The sequence below is a fragment of the Phycodurus eques genome, chromosome 7, assembly GCF_024500275.1.
Source record: "Phycodurus eques isolate BA_2022a chromosome 7, UOR_Pequ_1.1, whole genome shotgun sequence".
NCBI lineage: Eukaryota > Metazoa > Chordata > Actinopteri > Syngnathiformes > Syngnathidae > Phycodurus > Phycodurus eques.
The window spans coordinates 24,129,597-24,151,181 of NC_084531.1; the positions used below are offsets into that span (position 1 = coordinate 24,129,597).

Sequence of the window (21,585 nt, forward strand, 5' to 3'; positions counted from 1 at the left end):
TTGCATACTACAACAGTGAGTGTAGTATGCAAGCAAACAAAAAAATGCAGATCATGCTACAAATTCTAGTCTGATAATTGATGCATACATATTGGCACTGTGCTTTTTGAAGCTTTTTAAGCATTTCCAAAGGTTACTTAACTTAGTGTAATTTGTTTGGAGGAGAAGCATGAAATAATCACAAGTCTTAAGCTCACAGTTTAGTCAGCTGTCCAGCTTTAAGAAGCCACAAGGAAATGTAATGTAACAAAGTGGAACAAAAACAAAAAAACTGCATTGATCAAAACTGTTCCAGTAATTTGTAAAAAGCAGTTAGATTTCAAGCACAACATTATGTATAAAAGTGTTTTCTTTTTAAACAGATTTTTATCTCCCTTTATTATGATTATGAAAGGTGCATATGATTTAAAACTGATTCAACATCCACCATACTTCCCTGAGACAAACAAACAATAACCTGACAGGCAGATATTATAAACCAAACCCACTTGGTCATTCCCTTTACACAATGACAGCTTCACATCTCTAGGCACAACCCAGACTAAAAGTGCACAAATCATAGACGAGAAACCAATTGGATTCGTAAAAACATTCCATCCATTTTTTAAATTATGCCCCACTTTTCAAGTCGTAGTTCACAAGTGCAGCCAAAAGTAAAACCAGCATACTTGTGATTTCCGTTTAAGAATACTGTTAAGGCATTAATTAAACTGTTAACCCACACATGCACTGAAAAATCACCGAGGGTTGAAAATGCAGCCTGAATGAGAAATCCCACTAGCGCTTACTTAGAGTGCAAATCCCCCCCCAAAAAAAATATTATTACTTTTTTTTTTTTTTTTTTCTTTTAAAAGACCTCTAGAGGCTGGGGATGGGCTTGGCTGCGACTGCAATGCTCTCGATGGAACACTCGTCACTTCCCCGGCGGATTCGGAAGTAGCCGTTCTCTCCCCAGCCGGTGCCCCAGCTATTCTTGACAAGCCAGTATTTCTGGCCGGTCATGTGACAGCGGCCGTAGCCCACCAGCAGCACGGCGTGGTTGGTCAGCTCGAAGGGGTTGAAGGAATCCAAGATGCCCGTGTGGTGGTAGATGCCCTCCTTGTAGTACATGAAGTCTGGGTACACCTGCAAAGAATGTGTTAATGTATTCTCATTGGCTGGATTTTAGGGGTGGGCGATCTGTATGACCTTCGATATAATCTTGACCGTTGCTTTGATGATGTGGAATTTTATATTTTCGAGTATTCATACTCTCGAAAAGAAAACAACCAAACGGGTCCATGGAAGGCATAGGACGAAGACAGAAAGGAGGATGCGCATAAAAGTCCTCATTCGGCGAATCAACGGACATAATTCAGTAATGTGACTCAGTGGAAAGCAAAACAAACTCGCTGTCAAAATCCGAGCAACCTTTTCAGGAGTTTAGCAGCTTACAAGTGGATGAATTGTCACTATGGACCTCAACGGAACGCATGTGACGTTTTCTGTTGGCCAACGGGAAAATGACACAGGTCGCCCCATGTACGTGCTGGCTTCCCAAACGCGGCCAGTTTAAAAGTGAAGTGAATAAAGAGAATATACGGTGCTGTTTCGGAGGATCTATTCATTTTAAATAACATTTACAAAGAAAACTGCGATGTCAAAGTCATCCCGACTGCTGGTGAGGCTAAAGGAGGAGCTAGCAATGTTTTTCTGTAGATATATGAAGAACTTTACAAAATAAACAAGAGCTGTTGTTCTGACACGCTGTGTCTATCAATAAATGTCCTGGGAAGTAGGAAGAGACTGACACAATTTTTTAAGGATATTATCAAATAAACTATCGTAAAACAACAGAAAATAGAGATTTTTTTTCTCCCCATATCACCCACCCCTACTGGATTTACACTGCAAATTGGCAAGTGGTTCCGCTCTGCTTCCCAGTACAGGGGGTGGAATTACGTTCTTACGACCGCAAATAATCTGTCTGTCTATCTATCTATCTATCTCCGGCAGTAACGTTTCGTAACAGACACATCAATTAAATGCTCTTCCACTAGATGCCAGAAGGCAGGATTAACCCGTGTAACTGCCCGTTGCTATTCATACATCACTTCATTATACAACACTGTAGTACTGTTACTTTTGCATTGCCTATTTTGGCATTATACCTACTTATGCCTGCTCTGCATCATGTACACAGCAATCCCATTGCATATCCTCAGGCTCTCAATTAATGAACTATGTACTTGGAAGAAAGACAAGAATAGTTTATACCTCAAAGGCCACTGCCATGGGGCCATTCTGGACCAGTTCCAGCATCATGGCAGCCTCACTGCAGCCGCCATAAAATCCTCCCACATAGCTGTATTCTGCTACGTAAGTGCGGCTACAGTTTTTAGGGACCCTGCAGGGAGTGTCCTTTCCAACATATGCAAAGCAGGACTCATCCACAATACCAAAGTCTTGGATGTACTTTCCAATCAGGTATGGAAAGCCACCATCACAACCTGAAATATGAGAGAGGAAGAAATACTTGAGGCCCTTCTTGGGTCAAAGATGAGACATTTAATAACTGCCCAGAAGTAATACAAAAGTAGAACACAGCCTGTCGTCGCAATCCCCAACAATTAAAACCAACCACCAACTAATTTCATCTCCTTGTACAATTCACCCATGAATACCAAAGTCAAATTCAGGACCTTAGGTTTAGCAATACTACACGATTGCAGTAGTACTTTAGCTTAAGCAATGCTGCTTCGTAACAGGCCTCTGAAACAGTTACGATACCTTGAGAATATTTAGAGCAGGAGACCACTTGTTGGGGGCTGAGTATGGGAGCCTCACTGTTGTTGGTTAAGATTCGGATGCGAGCCTCGAGTATTCCCATGGAGGCGAAGGAGTAGCAGCTACCGCATGAAGCTGGAAAAAGGAATTGTTTTTTTATAATTAAATAAATCTGTGCAGGATAGTAAAATTAGCCTTCAAAGACTATTACATAACATAATATAAGAAACTACAATAAACTATAGTCACTAAAGTTTACTGTAGTTTCTGGTTACTTTTGGTGTCACAAAATCGTAGTGTATACCCTCTGAATCTAAGAAAGGTCTTGAGATACTCATACCGTTTGTTGCAATACATCTTAGTAAACAATCCTTTTAAGGATGGTAGACAAAAAACAAAAAGAAAAGGAACAGACTTTATTGAAAAATCGATATGAGTGGCACCAAGGTGAAAAGGCAACAGGAAAATGATTTGCAGTAAATTTGCAGTAAATTTCCAAGTCGACACCGTTTACCATCAAATGTAAGAAACTAGCTCTCTGACATAAAATAATTAGCAGAAATAAATGAGGTCAAAACAATCTCTGCGGTGACACCTGCCCACGGGAAACAGGATGTTAAGAAATTTTCCTTTGTGAATCGAAGTGAACCATCAATGAGCATCCACATGACTTTACAGTCTCGTGCGCTGCAGTAGAACACAAAAGCTTAGAGGGGTTCCAGTCAAACACTCCAACCCTCTCCAGATCCGAAAGCACATCCCTGCAAAGTCGCTCTCAGACACTCCAACTGCTGAGCACGTTTAATCCCTCCACTCACACACCGAGCTGTGCAGAAACACAAGAGCGGCGCCCAGACGAGTCAGGCATGCCAGGCGGGAAGCGAGCAAGCTGCTGCTCAGCGTCTGCCGCTAGCCATGCTGTGCACGTCCATGTGCAAGACTTCATCCCACACTGACCAAACATAATCTTCTCCTACCTAATGTCCCAGAGTTGGGCTAACGGAACATTATTTTCATCATATTTCAAACATGAATAACGTACATGCCAAGAATTTAACAAGAACAAGTGTAGAAGATGACCCCACTTACAATAAGAGAAACTAGGGTTAACAGAACGTGAACGTCACCTTGGTTTCGCACAGGGCTGACAAAGTTTATGCCATCTATGTTCCTCCAGTCCCAGTGCTGCGGTAGAGCCGCCACCAACTTGGTTACTTGGGCTGTCACAGGCGTAGGGCGAACATGGCTGAAGTACAGCGCGGAAAAAAAAAAATAAAAAATTATACGAGTGTCCCAAAAGTCGCAATACACTTCATTTTTTTTTATTTTTGATTTCATTGGGACAGATGTGAGTCTATCAGCATTTGACAGTTTATGCTTTGCAGTTTTTGTCAGCATATAATTCCCTTGCCCGTGCCTCGCTGATTGACATCGGAGCAGCATTGCAAAATTGCCACCTGGCAAATAGTTTTTCTGTCCCCGACTGCAGTTCCGTGCCAGTTTGAGAAGCTATTAGACCGCTACAGTACTCCAACATGTCGTACAATTTACACCATTTATCCATGGCAAGTTTTTTTTATTACATTTTTTTTTAAAGACAGGATGTGTTGTTGACAAACCATGCAGCGGAAGGCATGATATTACATTACCACCACTGAACTGTTACAAGAGGCATTTGCACAAAACCAGTTAAAGTCTTTCCAGAGCGCTGCACTGGAACTCAGCATCAACAAAGGTTCGACTCAGTGGATGCTTTGGAGATTGATAGATCTTTACCGGTACCAACTTCAGGATCTTAAACACCATAATCTTCCATTTCGAGCCACTTGAAGACTCTGGCTTTGCCTGAATGCCTGCTCTAAGAGTTACTGCTACATGGTCTACCAAGAACAGATCTCCTTTTGAGAAACTTGCCATGGACAGCATAAATTGTGCTATGCACTGGAGCAGTGTGATGGCCATAAAGCTTCTCAAACTGGCACTGAACTGCAGTCAAGGACAGAGGACCTTCTTGCCAGGTGGCAATTTTGCAACGCTGCTCCAGTGTCAATTGACAAGCTATGGGCAACAAAACACTCACAATAACTGAAAAGCCTAAGCTGTCAAATGCTGATGGCCTCACATCTGTCTAAATGACACCTCAAACAAAAATATGGACTAATGCAAATGAGTTATTATTAAATCAATAATCTGGGGAAAACAATGCAACATGGAGGTTTAAAGATCAGTTTAACAATTTAGGAGGTTGGGGGAGGAACAATGTGAAGAGAGTGTGCCTCACTGAAAAAGGGAGAAAAAAAATGTTGAGGACCTTTTATTTGTGTAAGAAAGACAAATGAAGAGCTCTTTTCCAAAACTCAACAAATCCATTCTGGTTATTCTGCTTAAAACCTGATCTATGCCTTCACCCAGAATAGCAAATTTTACAAATATTAATTTTCTCCTGTTAAAACAATTAATTGATGCAGTCTAAACATAGTCAAAGAATGACATGGTAAGATGTATTTATTCATTTATTGGGTGTCTACTGCATTTTGGAAAAGTGCTGGTCAAATACTGAAATGCAAGTGTTGGTTGTTTTTCAACTGTATGAGATAAGAGTAAAAACTCACACAGAAATGCGGGAGGCGGGTCCTCCGGCTCTGTAGTGCAGCTCCTGCAGTGAGTAAGTCTTATATTCTGGGTAGGACATGGCCTTCCATGAATTCTGGGCTGAGTTAATGGACTCAATGACACCTTGGTTTGGTGTAAAAGGCCTTTTGAAGAGCCTGAAGAGATAAGAAAAATAGCAGGTCATGTACTGCTGCCAGCACTCAGCTCTCATGTGAAACAAAGCAGCAACACAAAATGTCAAACGGTCATCTGAGGCTTGGTCGTGTCATTTGATAATATCTTTACTTGGAACCACAGTTTTGATTGTGCAGCCGATAACTCTGACATAACGCCTCTTCAAAGTATCACTCATCAGTGGCCCATGTGACAACAACAGCCATACTCTCTTCTCAAGAACGCACATAAATGTACTACTGACAAAGAGTGAACTACTTCTTGAGTAATGTACATTTAAACAGCATAACGCAGCTGATGGTGATGCATTCTTTTTATTTATTGATTTATTTTAAAGATCTCCTGCATGCTTGCTGAAGGAAATATTAATCATGCAGAGGGAGGCAACATAAGGCTGCGCGGAAGACTTCAAACGTAGCAGAACAATGAGCATAAACATTTGCTGACATTTTAGAAGCAAAAAACGCTTTCTTTGATTTAAAACACAGAAAGACAGAGTGACGAAAAACAGATAATGGATTAGTCTATGTGGGCTACTGATGTTAAAGAAGATTGGAGCTTCAGGTTTCCATGGCTATGGTTGCCCTTGGTAGTAAAAAGCGCCATTAAAAAACATATTCAGCTCTTGCAATGGATATCATTACATTGTATAAGTGGTCACAATTTTGTGGCTGGTCAATCAATATATGTTTCAATGGTCTTTGTAGTTTTGTAAAAGTATCATTTACCTGGAGCTCAAGACTGGTTTATAGTAAGCTTGCGGTGGTACTGGGTTCACTTTCTTTCCAACAAAACACCCCCAGTTGTTGCCTAAAACATCATGCACCCATCCTGGTAGGGTATGGTCACAAAAGCTGGTCACCTTCGGGCCCTCTTCAGTGTACTGAAAAAGGAGAAGAAAATATACAAACGTTGCACACAAACTAACGTGAATGTGCTTCCTTGAGGTTGATCTTGGGACATACACTACATTTTAGAATGATTTATTAGAATAAAATGTCTTTGTATGACCAAAAGGAACCAACAGCAGACGAGGAGGAAGTTGAGCAATCACATGGGTTTTTTGAAGCCGAAAGGAACGCACTGTTTTCTCCAGACATGCGTCATGTGTCATGCGAGAGAAAGCGGAAACAAGCACAATAGTGTGTTGTCAAGTCGCTGGATGATAAGGATAATGATATTTCAAGAATAATTATAATTTTTTTTTAGTGATCAAATTTTTATTCCGAAATACCAATTGGTATTAATAATATTGAGGGGGTTGAACCTTGATGAATGAGGAAATTTGTAAATTACAGTGTTAGAAATATTCGTCTGGGTGTCTGGCAGTTTAAACGACTCAGTGTAAAAAAAAAAAAAAAAAAAAAAAAAAAAAAACATGAAATCCGATATCATCAGATCGACATCAGGCCTCTTGCAAACGTGGACTACAGGGCAAACAAGACAGATTGGCTCTTCCCAACAATGTCGGCTTGACTCCATAACAATATATTCAGTAACAATCACACAAGTGCTTCTCTTACCTTGAAGAATGCAAACCATTTGTAGCCATTGATGACTACTTCAAAACCCTGGTTGTAGATTAGGGTGAAGAAGCCGCTGTTTCCCAAGTCGTCATTGGCCACAGACAGCTTCTCAAGGGTCACCGTCACCATGCTCCCACCTGTGGCTGAAAAAGACAAGTACAGTTGTCTACTGGCTAGTCAAAACCATCACTTACATCCTGATTTGTCCTTGAACCACCTATAGCTTCTGTTACCGCATTCATCCATCCATCTATTTACTCTATCACGGTGTACACCCTGGACTGTGTAGTGTCTTCTTTTTCTGTACTTTACATATGTTAATCTTTTGACTTTGCTATAACTATTTAAACGTATATTAATCTTTTGAATTGTATAACTATTTGAACCAATATTATTTTCCATATAGCTGTTCATTTGTACCCGTCTGTATATTTTCATAAAACATTATTTATTATATATTGAGAGGTGAGGTAAACACCTGACTAGTTGCCATTCATGCTCACATTCATACCTATGGACAATTTAAAGCTAACTTGTTTTTGTCATGAACCACATCGTCTTTAGGTCGCCCTCAGAGGGCGTGTTAACAGAGGTGAAACCAAATAAATGTTTAATCGCTAGGGATGTAACAGGATGCTATGAATCACAGTTCAGTACATACAGTACCTTGGTTTTAAGGAGTTTGGTTCACATTTGGTATGGCAAGGGAACAAAATGCAAAACAAACTGCTTAGCATTTGTGTAAGCAGGAACAGATTTAATGACATTAAAAAAACAACAGCAGCTAAAATATTTTTTTTTTTCTTCAGGAAATGAAGCATACTGACAAGTAACACAGTAACAATTTTAACAGTGCAAATGATTATCCTTTAAAAACAGCAATGGCATTGATTTATTGTCACCATTAAGCAGGCGAGCCCGAGAGAGGCTGTTCTATAGTGCCGCAGGAAGTTGTATCTGTTGCGTACTACTATTTATTTGTGCTACACTGACATCAGAATCTGAGCTGCACAGCGTTTGTTTGTTTCTGGACTGCGGCTGCGGCTGCAGCACAAGGCAGTTAGACTTTTTCGACCTTTGACCCAATATGTTCTGTGTGACAATCCTAATAATCACTCCATCATATTACACGAGTTAAGGCCTTCTGTTTGACACCTGTGGGAGGAAGCAGCACACAGCAGACCAGAGGGTTAGGGATTCAAACCCTAAAGCTTAGAAATTGATTTTTAACAATGCATTAGACAAACCCCGTAATATCAGATTGAGTTATCTCCTTGGTTGTTTTCCTTGCCTGATGCAGGCTAGGTGCCAGTTTGTCTCCGTTAGTTAATGCAGTACATTGGAAGGCTCTTGGTTGTTAGGGAAACCCAGGTGGTGAGAACGTCAATAGTTGTCGCTCACTGTGCCTCTCTGGTCTACTCTCAATATTTCGGCGATGTACCTTCAGCGGAGCAGTTGACGCTCTTGTCGTGGCCTCGGTCGGACACCTGGAACACCCACTTCCCCAGAAGGTCCTCGTAGGTGCAGTTGGCCGGGGTGTCCCCCCAACACAGCCCGGTACAAACGACGAGCACACACGCCAGGACGCCGCTCAGCCTCATCTTGACACACACGCCAAGTAGGGCAAGTGTACTTCTTCTTCTTCCTGCTTCACTTGACTTGACAGTGCGACCTAATTTGAGGAAGGCACAACTTGAAAACAGACACACACAAAAACCTCAACGTCCAAGATAAATAGCCTACGAGGAGAGATGTGCACGGAAGTACAACGAGACAGTTTAGACTCCAGAAGTCCGAAAATAACAAGAGTTTGTGCTTCTGTCGTCAAATAATGAAGACTTGTTAGTGTAGCGCAAATGGACTTCTTCATTACTTAATTTTTACCTTAGCTAGTTTTGAGTAGCCACAACTACAGGAAGCATCTAACTTAATTCAGAAATGTTCTTTGTTCGTTTCGGCGTTTGCTTTCGTTGTTCGCCGTCACGTGACTGTCATTTCTGCGCAGGCGCACAGAAATAGCAAAAGAAAGTTAGCAGCACGGCTAGAAAACGTGCATACGTGCCGGCCATGTTGGCAGGGGCGACGTTCCCATCAAAGACATTGTATGGACATTAAAGTTAAATCGTAACTTGCTCATTTCTCAACCGATTTTCACAACAGTATGCAGCACGTAGATATGAATACGACACATGTTCAGCTAGTGGGTGCAAATGTCGTCGTATTCAGTGAGTCTGGCGGCAAGAAAACCGAAATAGCAAGGAAGCATGGACATTGTGTTGCATTTAGTTACACACAACAACATACAATTACAACAAGGGAACTGGGAATAACCTCTCACAAGTATAAATATTTTTGAGGCCCTTATTTTCAAGTGTTCTGTATTACTTGGGCGGGACAGTGGACAGCTGGTTAGCAGCATCTGCCTTACAGTTCTGAGGACCGGGATTCAAATCCCATCCCCGCTTGTGTGGAGTTTGCATGTTCTCCCCGTGCCTGCTTGGGTTTTCTCCGGGTACTCCGGTTTCTTCCCACATCCCCAAAACATGTGTGGTAGGTTGATTGAAGACTCTAAATTGTGAATGTGAGTACGAATGGTTGTTTGTCTATATGTGCCCTGCGATTGGCTGGCGACCAGTTCAGGGTGTACCCCTCCTCTCGCCCCAAGAAAGCTGGGATAGGCTCCAGCATGCCCGTGACCCTAGTGAGGAGAAGCGGTACAGAAAATAGATGGATGGATGTACTATATTAATAGCACACACACACACAGTCAGTTGCAGGGCACATATAGACACGGACAACCATTCACACTCAGTCACTGAGTGGGAACTGAACCCACGCTGCCCGCACCAAAGTCAGGCAAGTGTACTACTACACCATCAGTGACCCAGTCAATGAAATCAATCATATGAACATTTTTTAGGAGGATATACTGTATTTTCCCCAAAACTATCAAGATAAACGATAGTATCGTTGACGGTTTGTTTTACGCCACTGATATAATGATATTAAAGAATAATTAAAGTAAGAACAACTTCAAATTCTGAAGAACATTGAACATTGGCATGGTAATGTAGAATAATAAATTAAATAAATTAAGATAAATGAACTATAAATAAATATGACTCAGGCTCTGTTCGCAAAAACTGCAATTAAATAAATATCAAACAATTGGCACATCGCTATAGAGTCATTAACCCACTAAAGAGGCCCAAAAAATATCTTAAAGCCTGCCAAATTTGAATGAATACAAAAACACCAGCATGTATAAAACACCATGTATGTATTCGAAAGCATTTGGGCTTTTGTCACCGTTTTGAAATCAGATGTCATACATTTTAATATCATTCTTATTTATTTATTGTATGAATGTTGTCATGTTATGTACTGTATATAAATTCTGCTGCCTCTTGGCTTTTGGAAAATATTTTATCTCTGAATAAGCTTTTACCTGGTTAAATATAGGATAAAGCTGGACTGTGACGTGAGACCACAACCCTAACAACCAAGATCACCTGTCAATCAAATGACGCTGAAAATGAGTTTGCTGAAGTCAACTACTGGCTGAATAGCGATAGCGTGTGCCGCTGTGGTTATGGTTTAGAAACAGTTACGTTTGCCATACGTGTGTGTGTGTGTGTGTGTGTTATGTGGGGAACACACATACACACACACGCACAAACACACAAAACTCCGTGCACTGACGTTTTAACGATGTCAGCCCGGTTGAGTGAGCCTTTTAACTCCAGTCCTTAGCTTGCTAGCTCGTTAGATTGCAGGCTGGCGATTGTAATAAACATTTAACTTTGTCTTTGTCCGAGTTGTGTCCATCTATGGAGCAAACGTCGCTCTGCCAGCGGCTTGCAGAGTGCACGACTCCCCTCAAGCCAGACAGGATTCTTTTTCTCCTACAATCACACTCACTCACTTTTTAGCCCCGTCATGCAGTTTACATACGCATCTCTCCTCCGCAAACAGTTCCTGGGTTTTGATTCAATTCTTGCATCTGTGAACATTTATGTTGTGTGCGTGTGTGTGCATATGCGTGCGTGTGTGTGCAAATGTGCATGCCTGTGCGTGTGCTACGGTGTGAGGCAGCACAGGCATCCCTCCATCTGGTTTTGCATATTTTGGGTTGCCTTCCAAAGTGGCTGGCCCTTCGCCTATAAAATTGGTGAATCATCCCTGTATGTTGATGGTTTGCATCTACCCGAAATGAAAGCGTAAATGAACGAACGTGAATGAATGTATACTTCACTTCATGTACAGCATTAAAACCAAATAATGCCACAATTTGACTTGACCAGATGGATTTTCATTAAAATTGTATTTAAAAATCCCACACGTGAGTTCAGATATTCATTTCTAAATATACTGTACTGTATATGTTCGGGCATAATTGCTGAAAACATGTCCAAAGACTGAGAACTTTGTTATACTGTTTTGTGGCGATATAGCATTAAACTGTTTTTTACCATTTCAGTTTTCCTGATTTCTTTGGTGTGGCTAAAACAGCGCCCACTGACGTACTTGGGCATCCCACTTGAGCCAGCCCTCCCCCATAACATTAGAAATTCAACATCCTCATTTGCATGGTTATCTAATGCAATTACGAGGTATAACTAAAACGAAAATGAAAACAATCTTTCACATTGTATAGTTCCTCAAAAGTCAAACAAAATAGTTAAAACCAACAGGTTTATGGATGACGAATACTTCATCCTGGAACAGATTATTCATGTTTCAATTATTTCCTATTGCAAAAGAATGCTTCTAAAGCTCAATCAAAGGTCAGCGAGCTTCTTAGGTATTGGGTTTAACCTCAAATGGTCCACTGTATTTTTAGGCTTGTTGCATCATCGTTTGCAGAGAAAATTAATTTCTGAAACAATGATAGCGTTCATTCAATAATCTATCACTAGTGCTTCTTTGTACTACTGTCGACTGACATCTTTTAGCACTGCAATGGTGAACAGCAATTTCATTTCATGGACATGTGGGAGCAGCCACTTCACCCTTGTGTTACGTCCTTCTCATTTAGATGAAGTGCTTTCACAATCACTTAACTCCGACCAGACCCATACACCTACACACTTCAGAATACTGTTCATATGATATGGAAGGCCATATTTTTTTTGAACAAAGCACTGTGCAAACGGTGCCTCTCATTGTTTATGATGCTGCCATGACGCACGTTCTACACACAAATATATGAACAAGTGAGTCACCGTGCATCCACAAATTTATATCATTAACAATCAAGCCTGAGGTGTGTTGCTTTCAAGGTTTCGCTTCATTTCAACTACCGATACTCTTCTTTAGCACATCCTCAGCAGTTGTGGATCAGTCACTGCAACAAACAGAAACAGTACTTGGAGAGCCAATGAAATCACATTAGAATCATTTGATTAAAAACTAAAAATGCTACAGCTTCAAATCAATAAATAGTGCCTCTAGACACACACACACAATTATACATCACTGAGGACTAATAAATTAGGTATTGACTCAGTCTTAAAGCCATCAGTGAGTGTAGCTGCTGCGCATGTTTGTTTGCATGCTTCCTGACATACAGTTGTTTTCAGAATAAAAAGTGTGTCTAAAGAAAAAAGTGAGCTTTACATCCTCAGAATAGATTTTAGTTCCAATCACACAAATGCCCAGGGAACATTGCACATTCCATTCCAAATAATAAAAGGTGCTATTATTTTACAAAAAGGGAAGAAAATTAAATATTTGGCTGTTCTTTACCAAAGGAAACATTTATTGTATGAACTGGAAAATGCTTGAAGATTTTGCCTTCCTGTGTTAATATTAGTTGTATAATCAGTGTTCCTAAGAGCCGCTTCACATCGGTGTTGGAGCTGACCAACATTTGGCAACTGTGAACTAACTGGTTTGCCAGCCCAGGACAACTGGATTTTGCATATGTGAAGGCAAGCTGTTGGCGAATATGCCCTGCAAAGTGCAGTTGCTGAAAAAAAGAAATGAGGTACAATTTCACCAAAGGACACATCTGCTGACCTAAATAGAAATGCCTCAACGTTTGGCGGACTGCTAAAAGCAGAATTGTTTTTTTGTGGTCTAGGTGTCACAGACAGTTTGTCAGACAACTCCCAAACACTGAATTCAAGACTCTGTGAAATGGTGCCGGTCCTTATTGTATGTAGCCACATCTCATCGGCCGTGTCATGTCTTTTAATCGTCTTTTTAGACTATAACTGCTTTACCCGTGGGACGGGGGACATGGTTAGCCCTGGGAATGGGGGGTCAGAGACTGCGGTTGGATAGGAGGAATGTGTTAAGTTTGTTGTCTTTAATTACCTGTTCTCTGAAGCAAGTTATGTTGTGCTTTTTAAGTGTGAAAGGTGCTATATACCTAAGGTATTGATGGATTACACCCAAACACACCAGTAAGCAAGCAAGCAACACTATGGCAGACCCATCCCCTGACCCCAACTCATAAGCAAACTTGTGAGGCAACATGAATAAAGCGGTTTCTGAGGCGAAACAAAGCAATGCAAAAGAACTGTGGAATGCTTACAAGGTGCCGGAATTTCGTTGCCTCAATAAAACACAAATGTAAAACAGCTCTCAGAAACAGTGGTTATACAACTATTACTTTAGGTATTACCAGGAAAGCTACACTTTCAAGCTATTTTCATTTTCTACAGTAAATGTTAGTTTATAAGGAACAACATAGACACCGCACACTAGGATATTTTTCTTCATGTTTTGATTTGGCATATATGTGCAGTGTTGCCAATTCATTTGTAGCATACACTGTAAGGAAATTAAAACCATAAGGATTTTGAGATTTAGTCATGTTTCTAGACTCAATCTGAATACAACTGTATTTCTGCTGGTGTATTAGTGGGAACCAAAACTGCCTCCTATGTTGTTTTTCCACTTGACTATTTTTTTAAAATTGTTCTTTCCAAATACTCAGTCAGCAACCCAATTGCAACAATTTGGAGATATCATTAGTCTGTATTGATCGATGCCTAGGCCAAGGTTAATGGGAGGGGGGAGAGAGGAGGTGTCAGGTGAAAATGTAATGGGGTGAAATGAGATCAAGAAGAGCAAAAACAAAAGACATCAAGGTAATTGTATTGTCTGAATGGACTTTAATAAACTGGAATGTTTTAGGTTTCATTAAAGAATGGTTGTCAGGCGTGTTGTGAGCTGTGTAGAAGTGTAGAGTAACTCACAACAAAAACAACACAATGAGAGGACACTTTATTCTCTGAGTGAACTGCGTTGTCAGTTTGGAGTATTGGAGAACAATCCAAAGGCTCTAGAAATGTCAAATATGCTTGAAACACAACTCCACACTCACACCGGTGCGTAACAATGCCCTCCTCTACAAAGCCACTTAGAAATATACTGCAATTTTCATACAGCTACAACCATATAGTCTCAACATTTCACACTTTACAAATCCATGGGGATATGTGAAATAGGTAATCAAATACAGTATTTAAATATAAATCCATCTTCCAGTGTCACAGACATATAGCATCTAATTACATTCTACATTTCTGTCATCAGAAAAAAAATCAAAATGACAAAGCTTAAAAACGTTTACTAAAAATGAATCCCCACAATATCAAATGTCCAATGGTGAATAAACAACACAAGATTTCCTTGAATAAACAATAGGTTTACCGTATTTTCACGACCATAAGGCGCACTTAAAAGGCTTAAATTTTCTCCAAAATGGACGGAGCGCCTTATAATGCGGCGCGCCTTATTTAAATGTTGTTGTGTGATGAACGCTCCGCTTGACTTTTTTTTGACCGCTTGACTGACTGGGAGCATTTCCTGCTGACACGCTGCTTATACAGAGGAAAAGCGGACGTGGTTGAGGACAGCATGCGGATGTAAAGGGGGAAGGGTGCGTGAAGGAGGACGCTAAAGCCACGCCCCCAGTGGGTATATAGCGCCGGGGTGTGCATTGTGCAAAACAACATCGGTTTGGCTAAGGACCCCCGAAAATGGCACCTACGAAGAGGCACGCTTACGAAGCACAGTTTAAACTGCAAGCTATCAGTTATGCGGAGGAACACGGGAATCGAGCAGCCGAGAGAGAATTCAAGATCAACGAATCCATGGTTCACAAGTGGAGGAAGCAGGAAAACAAGTTTCGCCAAGTCAAGAAGACGAAGCTGAGTTTCCGCGGAAACAAGGCTAGGTGGCCCGAGTTGGAAGACCAACTCGAGCAATGCATTAATGAGCAAAGAACAGCCGGGAGAAGCGTCTCAAGTCACCATTCGACTGAGTGCAATAACTCTTCCACGTGCAGCAAGTGAGGAAGCTTGCCATCATTCCAGGAGGCTTGACTAAGGAACTCCAACCGCTGGACATCGGTGTAAACAAGGCGTTCAAAGTGAAGTTGCGAGCGGCGTGGAAGTGATGGATGACAGATGGCGAACACAATTTTACTAAGACTAGGAGGCAGCGCCGGGCGAGTTACGCCACAATTTGTGAATGGATTGTGGATGCTTTGGCCAACGTGTCTGCTTGCACTGTTGTTCGAGCTTTCGTAAAAGCCGGCATCATTTCTGAGGAGTCGCACGGCAACGAGACCGACTCGAACCTGGCTTGTTTGATTGAGAACTTGCCCAGCTGTTCATTTCAGATACAGAAGATGAGGACTTTGATGGATTTGTGGATGAGGATTGATAAAAACATAACGTGAGTACATTGTTAAACACTTCAATAAAGTACAACCGAACTCAGTTTTGCTCCCGCTGCCTTTTTAAAAACATTGTTTTAGCGTGCATGCATGCTACCATATATTTTAAGCTAGCGTATGTTTTAATATATTATTGTATTGTAATATAATACAATAATACGGTGTGCCTTATCTATGAGTTAAATACAGAAATAGACCCCGTAAACTGAGACTGCACCTTTTAATACGGTGCACCTTATGGTCGTGAAAATACGGTAAATAGTTTTAGTACATGTACAACCACAATTACAATGAAGTTGGGACGTTGTGCTAAACAAATAAAAACAGAATACAATGATTTGCAAATCATGTTCAACCTATATTTAACTGAATACACTACAAAGACAAGATATTTAATGTTCAAACTGATAAACTTTATTGTTTTGAGCAAATAATCATTAACTTCGAATTTTATGGCTGCAACACGTTTGAAAAAAGCTGGGACAGGTGGCAAAAAAGACTGAGAAAGTTGAAGAATGCTCATCAAACACCTGTTTGGAACATCCCACAGGTTAACAGGCTAATTGGGAACAGGCGGGTGCCATGATTGGATAAAAAAGGAGCTTTCCTGAATTGCTCAGTCATTCACAAGCAAAGATGGGGCGAGGTTCACCTCTTTGTGAACAAGTGCGTGAGAAAATAGTCGAACAGTTTAAGGACAATGTTCCTCAACATACAATTGCAAGGAATTTAGGGATTTCATCATATACGGTCCATATCATCATCAAAAGGTTCAGAGAATCTGGAGAAATCACTGCATGTAAGCGGCAAGGCCGAAAACCAACATTGAAGGGCCGTGACCTTCGATCCCTCAGGCGGCACTGCATCAAAAAACGACATCAAAGTGTAAAGGATATCACCACATGGGCTCAGGAACACTTCAGAAAACCAATATCAGTAAATACAGTTCGGCGCTACATCCGTAAGTGCAACTTGAAACTCTACAATGCAAAGCAAAAGCCATTTATCAACAACACCCAGAAACGCCGCCGGCTTCTCTGGGCCGAGCTCATCTAAGATGGACTGATGCAAAGTGGAAAAGTGTTCTGTGGTCCAACGAGTCCACATTTAAAATTGTTTTGGGAAATTGTGGACATCGTGTCCTCCGGGCCAAAGAGGTAAAGACCCATCCAGACTGTTATGGAAGCAAAGTTCAAAAGCCAGCATCTGTGATGGTACGGGGCTGTGTTAGTGCCAATGGCATGGGTAACTTACACATCTGTGAAGGCACCATTAATGCTGGAAGGTACATACAGGTTTTGGAGAAACATGCTGCCATCCAAGCAACGTCTTTTTCATGGACGCCCCTGCTTATTTCAGCAAGACAATCCCAAACCACATTCTGCACGTGTTACAACAGTGTGGTTTCGTAGTAAAAGAGTGTGGGTACTAGACTGGCCTGCCTGCAGTCCAGACCTGTCTCCAATTGAAAATGCGTGGCGCATTATGAAGCCTAAAATACAACAACGGAGACTCCGGACTGTGGAACAGCTGAAGCTGTACATCAAGCAAGAATGGAAAAGAATTCCACCTACAAAGCTTCAACAATTAGTGTCCTCAATTCCCAAACATTTATTGAATGTTCCATCCATCCATCCATCCATCCATCCATTTTCTGAGCCGCTTATCCTCACAAGGGTCGCGAGCGTGCTGGAGCCTATCCCAGCTATCATCGGGCAGGAGGCGGGGTACACTCTGAACTGGTTGCCAGCCAATCGCAGGGCACATATAAACAAACAACCATTCACACTCACATTCACACCTAGGGGCAATTTAAAGTCTCCAATGAATGCATGTTTTTGGGATGTGGGAGGAGACCGGAGAGCCCGGAGAAACCCCACGCAGGCACGGGGAGAACATGCAAACTCCACACAGGCGGGGCCGGGGATTGAACCCTGGTCCTCAGAACTGTGAGGCTCAACCTATTAAATATAGGTTGAACATGATTTGCAGATAATTGTATTCTGTTTTTATTTATGTTTAACACAATGTCCCAACTTCATTGGAATTGGGGTTAACAATTAACAAGTTAATCGCATTAACAAGTTAATCGCTGTTAAAAATAATGTACACTAATTACATTATTTTTAACAGCAGATGGTTTAAAATCTTGCTCCTTACTTCAAAAATTCAGAAAAAGAAACAAAACACTTGAAATGGGGGCTGAGGGAGTTAAAATTGGCACTGTGTGGGCAAGTTTATCTGAAGGACACAACTATAAGAAGAACACTTGAGACTGAGGATACGCACTTAATACTTGATGTACGATCTGAACATCAAATACCAGGGAGCAATTATTGTTAGCATTTATTTTAGTATCAGTTGTTTTGGTCCAGCACTGAGTAAATGCAATGACTTCATGTACAATTAGCATTTAAAGTGACTCTGAATTTCTTCAAGTAACAATTACTCCACATAATCAAAATTAAGCCCAAACTAACTGCTTGCTGCGTTGCAAAGATTCAAACATAACACAGCCACTTTATTTAAATGCAGATGTGATTTGCCGCTCTCGCTTCACCCCCCCCCCCCCCCCCCATGTGTTAGTGTTACAGAGAGAAAAAAACCCAACATATTTTGACAAGCTTGTAGAAATCAGAATGTCGAAATGAACGAACTACCTATGATGAAGTTGATTCACTCCAGTGAGCAGGAAAGTGTAAACATCTCTCCTAAAGGCAACATTCATATTCTTATTGGTAGCTCCAATGTCAAACAAACAGAAACTCATCACAATTGAAAGCTCAAGAACGACTGGGGGATATGTTTGTGCTCATTGCAACAACTATTTAGCATCTATTTGATAACGTGGATATGCCTTTCCCATAAGCTCTAATTTCACATTTTCCTTTTCTTGTTATACTTTAAATTACATTAGATATGTAAATATAGTGGAACCTCGGGTAACAATTTATGAATGACCCGGTTTATGAACAGATCGGGTTATGCCACAAAGATTCTAAGAAAAACTACCTCAGTTAATGCACTATTTACGATTTGGGAACCGTCTTGGCACGGACGTGCAGTTGTGCTTTTTATTGCGCTGCAATGGTATGGCTCCAAAGAAAGTGAAAACTGCTAGCAATTGTGTTATTAAGAATCAAATTTGTAAAGCGCTTTTCTCAACACCCAAAGACGGACGGTTAATACAGGTGCACACATACAGAGACAAGTAAAAAATAAAAAATAAACTAAATAAATGTAGCATGGCTGGCAAAGCAGTCCCTCCACGGAAGCTAACGATGGCTAACTAGCAGATTCAACCCCGGTCACATCTATCGAGTGTCTCACGGGTTCCACCTTCGGCCACGGTATGGGAGCTCACTTGTGGTAGTGTTAGCGAGGAGTCATGTTCTAAATAAATCCCCTTCCTTTCCTTGCATGTTAGCGTCTCGTCTCAATGCGTGCCATGGATACCGCGAGCAGGATAATGGCCACTACAGCCCACAATGCAATGCGACCATTGTGGGATGTGGCGACTATTTATCGGCTAGCGGTATCAATGGTGAATGTAAACAATGCTGTGTACTCACGCAGTGAGATGGCATGTTAGCATGCAAGGAAGTGAAGTGGACTTATTCAGACCTTGCTAATACTATCACCAAGTTCTGTGGCCCAAGGTGGAACCTCAGCAGGCACTCAATGGCTGGGAGCTAGCTTGAGACTGCTTGCGAGCCGTTGCTAGCTTCCGCAGAGGGAATGCACAGCTTCGTGCCTAGCTGCGTGGCTTATTTTTTTTAACTTGGCTCTTTGTTTGTGTGCACCTATGATCCACATCTTTGGGTGTTGAGAAAAGTGTAATACAAATTCTTCGTCAAGCTGTATGGCCTAGTTGTAACCATGGCGAACATAAGCAGTGTTGTATGCAAAAAAAGCTAAGTTGTTGCAATGTTATTTGCTAGCGAATACACCGTGTTATTTCTTCACAACAAAGTGTGTTTGCACTTTTTTCTACAGCATTTATTTTAACCACAAACTCATAAAAATAAGATATCTACAACTTCGTCTTCGGGTTGAAAAGGATTAACTGCATTTTTATTAATTTCATTGGGAAGCATTACCATGGTATGCAAACGTTTCGGGTTGCAATTGAGGTCACAGAAGGAATTAAATTCAGAAACCAAGGTTCCACTGTATAGCAAAAAATAAATAAATAAAATCACTCGAGATCTGCCTTCTCTCTCTGTTAAAACAATAACCTAAACTTTACCTCATAAGAGATTATAAGTGATAACATAACGTATTCAACCTACAGCTAAAAAGCAATAAAAGTGAGCTTCAATCAGTTTAAAAGTACACTATTTGTCAGCAGCAGTACACAGACAATACAAAAATACTGCTGTTGGCATATTTAAGACAACTAGGCGTCACCACCTCTGCCCTGGATTGCACTCAGCATGTCTTGCAAAAGCAAACATGAATGCAGCCTTTACCTACTTAATATTCAGGACAACACTGGGAAGTCTGTGTGTTCAGTCTTTTTCCTTCACTTCCCATCAAATGCCTTCCTTCCTCTGTCTGCACACACAAATTCTTAGGTCAGCCATATTGAAATACTGTTTGAATATAAATACTCTGGGTGTCTTTCAAAACTTGTGGCAAACAATTCAGGAGGTCTATTGCTGAAATCCAGAAAACTGGAAAGCTGGAAAAGCACATTGGTAAGAAAAATCTTCCGGGTTAAATCTGGATATACCCAAACTTCAATGCGGTCATACAACACTAAAATAATATACTGCATGAACTATATTTGTTGTACAACATATCTCCATTTAACCAGTTTGGTAAGTAGATATATCATCAACAAATGTATTTTTTTAAAAGGTCTCGGCTGCCTTCGAATTTTTTGCTTGTCGTCAGAACTGCAGAGTAAAGCAAACACTAGAACGGGGAAGTTGGGTTCGTATTTGCAGAATAACTTGCAATATCATATCTTAATACTGAAATGCGAAAATGGAAAAAAAAAGTACGATACATCTGAAGGAGGGAAATGTCTTCTTTCATATTAAGCATACCAAATTACACAAGTGGGCGTAAATGTTTTGTTTTCTCTGATAAACCATTAATGGACCTCAGTCCATTGAAAAGCTAATTTGGCTGTTTTACAGGAGCAAAATAAAACATTTTTATAAAAACTGCACAAATGGCAGTTACTTCACAGTCATCACTTGATTTATGAAAACAAACACAATTAGCCCCATCTTGACAGTTTTGTGACTCTTTACTCTGTCAAAATAAAATGAAAACAGTAGCGATCTATAGAAGAGCAAATTATTAAAAATATGACATAAAACAAGTTTTGATTGGCTGTCCAAATTTAGATTTTGATTTAGGCAGATCATGGAGGTTCAGCCGTTAAATTCGCATATCAGTAAGTTTCATTATTGAGTGTGCAACTACATACAGAATACAATAATGCCAGACAGCGACAGTATTGATCAATATTATTTGATATTGGCGTATTGTTTAGCAATAATGTCTCATGCATATTTTGTCCCTCCCCTGTGTTGCTGTGCGTCAGTTTATTTGTTTGTTTTGAGGTTGAAGTGGCTACAATATTTGCAACATCATAGCAGTCTCAAATGCAGCATATATGTCAGTGGGATGAAAGAGCCTTCATCTCCCAGCACGCACCACTGGTAAGAATTTATATGCGCGAGGGTTAAATAACTGGGTTGTATAGTAAACACCCATAGAATTAAACTGACTTAAATAACCTCCAGATAACCAACAACTGAACACGGTTACACTTGGCCAATTATAACACAGGAG

General features: G+C 40.7%; 1 protein-coding gene across 2 annotated transcripts; it reads right to left on the reverse strand.

The window, feature by feature from the left end:
* Positions 1-193: 193 nt before the first annotated feature.
* On the reverse strand, positions 194-19,218 carry ctsc (cathepsin C). Of its 2 annotated transcripts, none has more exons than XM_061681803.1 (9): positions 19,139-19,218; positions 8,521-8,751; positions 7,077-7,222; positions 6,282-6,436; positions 5,379-5,534; positions 3,894-4,012; positions 2,770-2,901; positions 2,257-2,489; positions 194-1,125 (listed from the first exon to the last, which is right to left on the reverse strand). In XM_061681803.1, exons 2-9 carry the CDS (start codon positions 8,678-8,680, stop codon positions 859-861), a joined length of 1,368 nt encoding a protein of 455 aa, XP_061537787.1. In that variant the 5' UTR covers positions 8,681-8,751; positions 19,139-19,218; the 3' UTR covers positions 194-858. The 2 variants fall into 2 exon arrangements, with proteins under 2 accessions (XP_061537787.1, XP_061537786.1); XM_061681802.1 differs by lacking the exon at positions 19,139-19,218 and adding an exon at positions 8,964-9,067.
* Between the last annotated feature and the right edge of the window lie 2,367 nt (positions 19,219-21,585).